The 6000-nt window shown below is 41.2% G+C and overlaps 1 protein-coding gene across 3 annotated transcripts in view; it reads left to right on the top strand.

The window, feature by feature from the left end:
• Nucleotides 1–816: 816 nt before the first annotated feature.
• LOC122558539 (Golgi apparatus protein 1-like) overlaps nt 817–6000 on the top strand; it is a 143427-nt gene continuing 138243 nt past the window's right edge. For all 3 annotated transcript variants that reach the window (XM_087996028.1, XM_043707238.2, XM_043707237.2), the window contains exon 1: nt 817–1236. In XM_087996028.1, coding sequence (XP_087852154.1) covers nt 817–1236 — 420 coding nt within the window. The remainder of the gene's footprint in view (nt 1237–6000) is intronic.

Below are 6000 nucleotides of genomic sequence, written 5' to 3'. Positions count from 1 at the left end.
AACCAATTTTGAATCCAAATAGCTAGCTCTTCCTAGATCCTATATGATCTAACTTCACTATAACATGCGAAACCTTGTCAAATGCCTTTCTGAAGTCTATATAGACAACATTCACTGCTCTGCCTTCATCAAGCTTCTTTGTCACTTCAATCACTTAGCGAGACATGATTTCCCACACACAAAACCACGTTGACTATCACTAATCAGATGTTAGTGACTCCACATCAAGAATACTCTGTCTTGGTTTTGTTCTTCCTACCTAAGAAAGGATATATGTGCCATAGAGGGGACACAACAGAGATTCACTTGAATGACATTGAGCACAGTCGGCCTCCCCTATGAGGAGAAATTGGTTTGACTGGGCCTGTATTCACTGGCGTATAGAAGGGCGAGATGGGATATGTTTGAAATACATATAATTTGAACAGGGCTGGATAAATAAGATGCAGAGAGTGGGTTTTTCCCTGTAGGTGATTCACGCTGCACATGCAACTTGAAGTCTGTTTCTGTCTCCACCGACCTGCTGAGCTTTTCCAACATTTTCTGTGGAGGTTTAACCTGGGTGGGAGAGTCGAGAACTAGGATGACCTCCTTCTGTACTGTAAAAATCGATGTCACCGTTCCAGCAGGAAGACAGTGTGTCACTTACTGCCACGGCTACAACAATGTTGCTGTTGGCTGTATCAAGAGCAAAGGGGGCGGGGAAAGACCTACAACGTATGACGTGCGTGTTTGCCGTGAGGGACGTCTCGGCGTCACTACGTCACCGCGCCACAGGTTATAAAAAGGCAGAGTGGCTGCGGCTGCCGCTACAAGATGGCGGCGTGTGGACGTGGGAGTCTGGTGTTGGCAGGGGCAGCTTGGGACTGGAGATGGATGCGGGCCTCGCATTGTCTGCTGGCGGCGGCGGCGGCCCTCACTCTCCTGCTCCCGTGTCACTGTGGGGCGCAGGTAGGAGCGGATCGCGGCCGCAGTCGGGACGCGTTGGCTATGCACAACCAGCCGCAGGATGGCGCCCCCGCGGGCCAGGCCGAAGTCCAGGGTCTGCCCCAAGCTCAGTTTCAGGCCCGTCCGCAGGGCCAGGCCCAGGCCCAGGCCCAATTCCAGGCCCCGCGGAAGAACGTCTGGCGACTTTCGGAGGAGCCGCTATGTCACGAAGACGTGGTCCGTCTGTGCCCCAAACACACCTGGCAGAACAACTTCGCGGTGCTGGAGTGTCTGCAGGACGTGCGGGAGGTGAGCGGCGGTGTCGTGCAGCTTCGGGGGCTGGTCACTGGGCTTTTCCCGAGTATCGCACCTGGGTTTGGGGATTGGAGGCAGGAGGCGTTACTCTTCGTCCCTGAGTTTCCAGACAGGAAACGGCCCGGTTGACAGGGACTGTTCCTGACTTAGCACCGAAAACCACAATGGGTTTTGATGACTGGCAGGTTGCTCTGAGAAAGCCAAGGGAATAGTTTTATTTGCTGATTAGCTCCAAAGTGGGTAGGTGCCCGACAAAGGAGTTCTGATTTCCAAGCATTTTTTATTGGGCAAGTTCTTTTGTCTGTATTGTGAAGCATTATGTGGAGAGTACTAGTTTCAGACCACTCTTGCCAGTCAAATGATCAGGTCAAAGTTTTTGGATGGCTCCTTTTTTTTATGGACTAAATTTGGACTCCTTGCCGGAGTTTCCAGCCAAATTGAATTCATCCACAGTTCATGTCTCCCTGTTGGAAATATCTTACCAGTATAATGTGGCACCTGGATCTCTGTGGAGGTTAGAGTTTTTTGAGATAAATTATTTTAAAAGTAATTTTACACACAGGCATTTAAAGCTTGACATTCCTCCAGTTAATTGAGATAAATCTCCAGGATGACACTCTATGCCACGGAGTACCAGTGATATATTCAGAGGGTTTGATAGAGACCATGGGTCTACACGTTTGTTCTTTGACTGTTGCATGTGGGCAAGTTGGTGTTACTACTGTTGATTTAATTCTGATCTCTCAGAATTCCTCTTGATGTTGCAACTCCTAATTTTTCAATATGATCTACCTGTGATGGTATTAAGATGAAGGAGATTCAAGTACTTCTCACAGTATTGAGACTTCAAATCCTTGTGCAGTATTTGTTAAAACATAGTCTAATGGGTTATTATACCTTGTTTCATTAAATGTTAAACAGCAGCTGAGCAGAACCTTTATTAAGACAATAAGAATAATGCCAGTGCCATGTAGGTGATATTTGCTGTTACAATTGACGAGCTGGAGAAGTCATTTTGGACTAATCCAAATTAATCTATCTCAGAGGCTTTGTCAATAATTTGTTGTCTCCAGGCATTGAAATCTAACATCATGATATCTTGTGATGAAAGGTCTGCCAGGAAAGAAAATGTTAAACCAGGTTGGATAAATCTCGTTTCACTGAGGCAAAAAGGAAGGTTTTTGATGGACTTTGAGTGATCGATTTTGCAATATTCTGAACTGCAGGCAAATCTATGCAGAGCTTCTTATTCTGATTTGTTTATGGGTAACATGTCCATATAGTGAGCTGTGTTTAGCAAAACCTGCATTGGTTATAAGCTGCCATTAGCTAGTCTCTTCTAATGAGCTATACTTGGTGGTAGCTCCAATATTTGCAGTACATCTTGCAGCATTCATGTAAATTTTACACATGTTGGAAATCAGTGACCTGCTTGCCCAGTGCTGAATATTGTGTACATTTTAAAATTGGTCTTGTCACTTTAGGGCTTCACTGTTCTGCTGAAGTGCTAATAACAATGAATCAGTCAGAAAGTCACAATTAGTGTATGCTTATGCATAGCTATATTGGGGCAAGTATAATGCTCCTGATCCTGACAATGCACTTATATTTATTTTTTCTCACTCTATATTGCTTAGTTAAAAATCAAACAACACCAGGTTATTGTCCAACAGGTATATTTGAAACCACAAGCTTTGAGCCCCCGTTCCTTTCTCAGGCACCAACCACGTTGTTTAAAGCCTTGGTACGAAAGCTGGAACCACAACAGCAAGAGTCTTTTTGATGAGGTCAGACAGTATCAAATTTCGCATTGATGCCCCCTCACCTGAACTTGTTTTGTTTTATATTCAGATTTCCAGCATCTGTAATATTTTGTTTTAGCCTTTTTATTGATCTTTGCGATTCACATCACAAGCACTAATAGGGAGTCAAGTGCTTGGAAAATGTAGTGCAGTGTCATTCACAATATGTAGTGCAGAAATTAACAAAAGATCCTTCGACAGCACCTTCTAAATCCATGACCACTTCCATCCAGAAGGACAAGGGCAGCAGATATGTGGGAACACCAGCTGCAAGTATCACTCCAAACCACTAACCAACCTGACTTGGAACTATATAGCTGTTCCTTCACTGTCGCTGGTTCAAAATCATGGAATTTTCTCAGGGTATTGTGGGTCAACCTATAGCATGTGGATTGCAGTGTGTCAAGAAGGCAGCTTATCATCACTTTCACAAGGGCTATTAGGGGTTGGCAATAAATGCTAGCTATCCAGCAACATCCAATTATACTAAAAAGAAAATGTTTCTTATTCTTGACACAACTGCACTCTGGAATTCAACTTTACATTGCACTATTTTATGTATAGTTGTCAAGTGTATTGTGGTGTGGAATTCCTTTTCTTCTGTATCCCACATGTAATCTCTAGTTGCTGGTTCTGGCACCACCATTCTGGGTTTTGATACTGAATGTGCAACTGTTAGACTGTTGTAGGTTATTTACTCAGTTGTTGAGCTTTGAATATTCTTAGGTTAGATGGATGGAAAACTGATCAGCAAGAGTAGGTTGGACAAAGTGGAATCCAGAGTTTGCATTCATCTGCATGTTATTAAGCTCAAGTCTGTCTGTACCTCCTAAATCAGCCCTGCTAAAAGATGGTTCCTCATGTTATCAGAACTGTAATTTGTCACCTGAGTCTAGTTAGAATCATTTGAGAAATGTAGTCATTTCAAAGACCAATACATTGATAACTTCTGGTTTTACTGTTTTTAAAATGAAGTTTATACAGTGCAGCTGTCAGTTGTCATTCTTTTCCTCAGTACAAATTCTAGACCTTTACAGATAGTGTTGTTGATTTGGGCATTAGATGCATTTGGCTTTTGGATGGAGTGTTGCCTACTTATTTCTGTTAAATGGATTAAACAGTTAGTCCAGATTGTCCTTTATTTTTACAGTAGTTTTGCACCATAAATGAAGACCAGCATGTGCATTCGATTCAATTGATCTTGAATAATTGGATCTGCACCTCACTAGTTGAATTCTGCAAAGACAGTGTGCAAGAGAAAGGAATTTTGATGCTGCAGTGCAAAGATTGCTTGCAACTGCATTGAAATGTTTTTAATTTTCTTGTTGGTGTTGTGGCATTGGCCCAAATGTCTTAAATAGTCATTACACCACTTTAGGTGGTTTAGTGATAGCAATCACAGGAATTCAGGGCCTGTTATTGTGACCTCTCACCCAGAGATGGAATGTGGATTTGCAATTAACTTTGAATCCAATTTAGTGATATACTTACAACTTCAAGTCTTTGTATAAGCACAAACTTGTACTGTGTACTGTTTTTATTTTGTATTGAAGTGGAAGGTCACTGTTTCAAATTGAGAAGGCATGAGTGACAAACCATTATAGAAAAGTCACGGAGACATTCCAAAAATAAATCAGACACAAACAAGTTAATATTGATACTATGAAATGTGGGGTGATGTCATGAGGATATTAGTTTGAGGTCATAATTTCTTCAGAGGACATGGCAACACATTGCTATTCTCTTCATGGTTGTAACATTAGAAATACAATTCAACTTCAACTGTCTATTTCTAGTTTTTTGTATTGTTGTGCTTTGTTGTTTTGTCCTCTTAAATGCAACTATTCTTTTGACCTACTTGCTATCACATACTTTTTTTTGCTGTTTCATTTTCTTATTTAATAACTAAATGTTCAGTCATGATCAGCTAGCCTTTTTTTTGATACTTTCTCACTTTTGAGAATTCTTCCTTTTTGTAGATTTTGACCTTTTGCTATTTCTTACCTGCTTTCACTGTTGCTGTTAGTATCTTAATAAAGTGTTTTTTTTGTGTGAGTGTTTACATGAACAGTGGTAGATTACTCACAATTGAGTAAGGGACAGCAAGCACCTTAACTGAGCTCTATATTGACACTCTGTACATGCAGGCAAGATGCCCAGGAGTGCAATGAGCAGGACTGAGATTTCCTTCCTTCCAATTCATAGATGAATGCATTCTTCAGGAAACCCAGAATTTATCTTTTCTTTTGGTGGAGACCAGGAGAACAAGGTACAGGCTTTCATTGATCATGTAAAGTCCATTAATGTCTTCTGCTAGTGCATAACTTTAAAAAGTATTTGGTCGGATTGTTGCAAGATGTTAAAGTTGGCTGGATTCATCAAACTTTGTTCCTGAAGTATTCCTAAATTTGTTTTTCTCGGAGCTGGTATTTTCTGAGTTTTTGTTTCAGTGGATGCTGGTTTTTCCAGATTGGAGCTCTGGGATGATTGTCTCACCTTCTATTATGTGCTATCTTTTGGGGATTCTAACAACACTTCTATTACACCAGCTGCATTGATGTGCATATTAACTGTTTACACATGAACAGCAATTTATGGGTATTTCTTCTGCATAACAGCAAAAATGATCGCAATTCATATTTTTTCAGAGCTTTATTCCTGATTTGCAGGTAGCAGCTATAAAAATAACAATCAAAACTTTGAGCATGTTTTTTGAAAGCAGTTTTATGAAATGTCTTTCCACAGATGCTTTCTGATGTGCTAAATGTATGATTGCCAATATTTGCCTTTTTTTTTCCCCTGCTAGTTATGCTCCTAGAAACTTTGACTCCAGCAAACTCTATAGTCATGCAGTGCTAAATTTAGTTTAGATTAGATTAGATTACTTACAGTGTGGAAACAGGCCCTTCTGCCCAACAGGTCCACACTGACTCGCCGAAGCGCACCCACGAGACTC

Source organism: Chiloscyllium plagiosum, unplaced genomic scaffold (assembly GCF_037043375.1).
Source record: "Chiloscyllium plagiosum isolate Xiang-an unplaced genomic scaffold, Cpla_swu_hap1 HiC_scaffold_17, whole genome shotgun sequence".
NCBI lineage: Eukaryota > Metazoa > Chordata > Chondrichthyes > Orectolobiformes > Hemiscylliidae > Chiloscyllium > Chiloscyllium plagiosum.
This window is presented reverse-complemented; position numbering and strand designations above follow the sequence as displayed.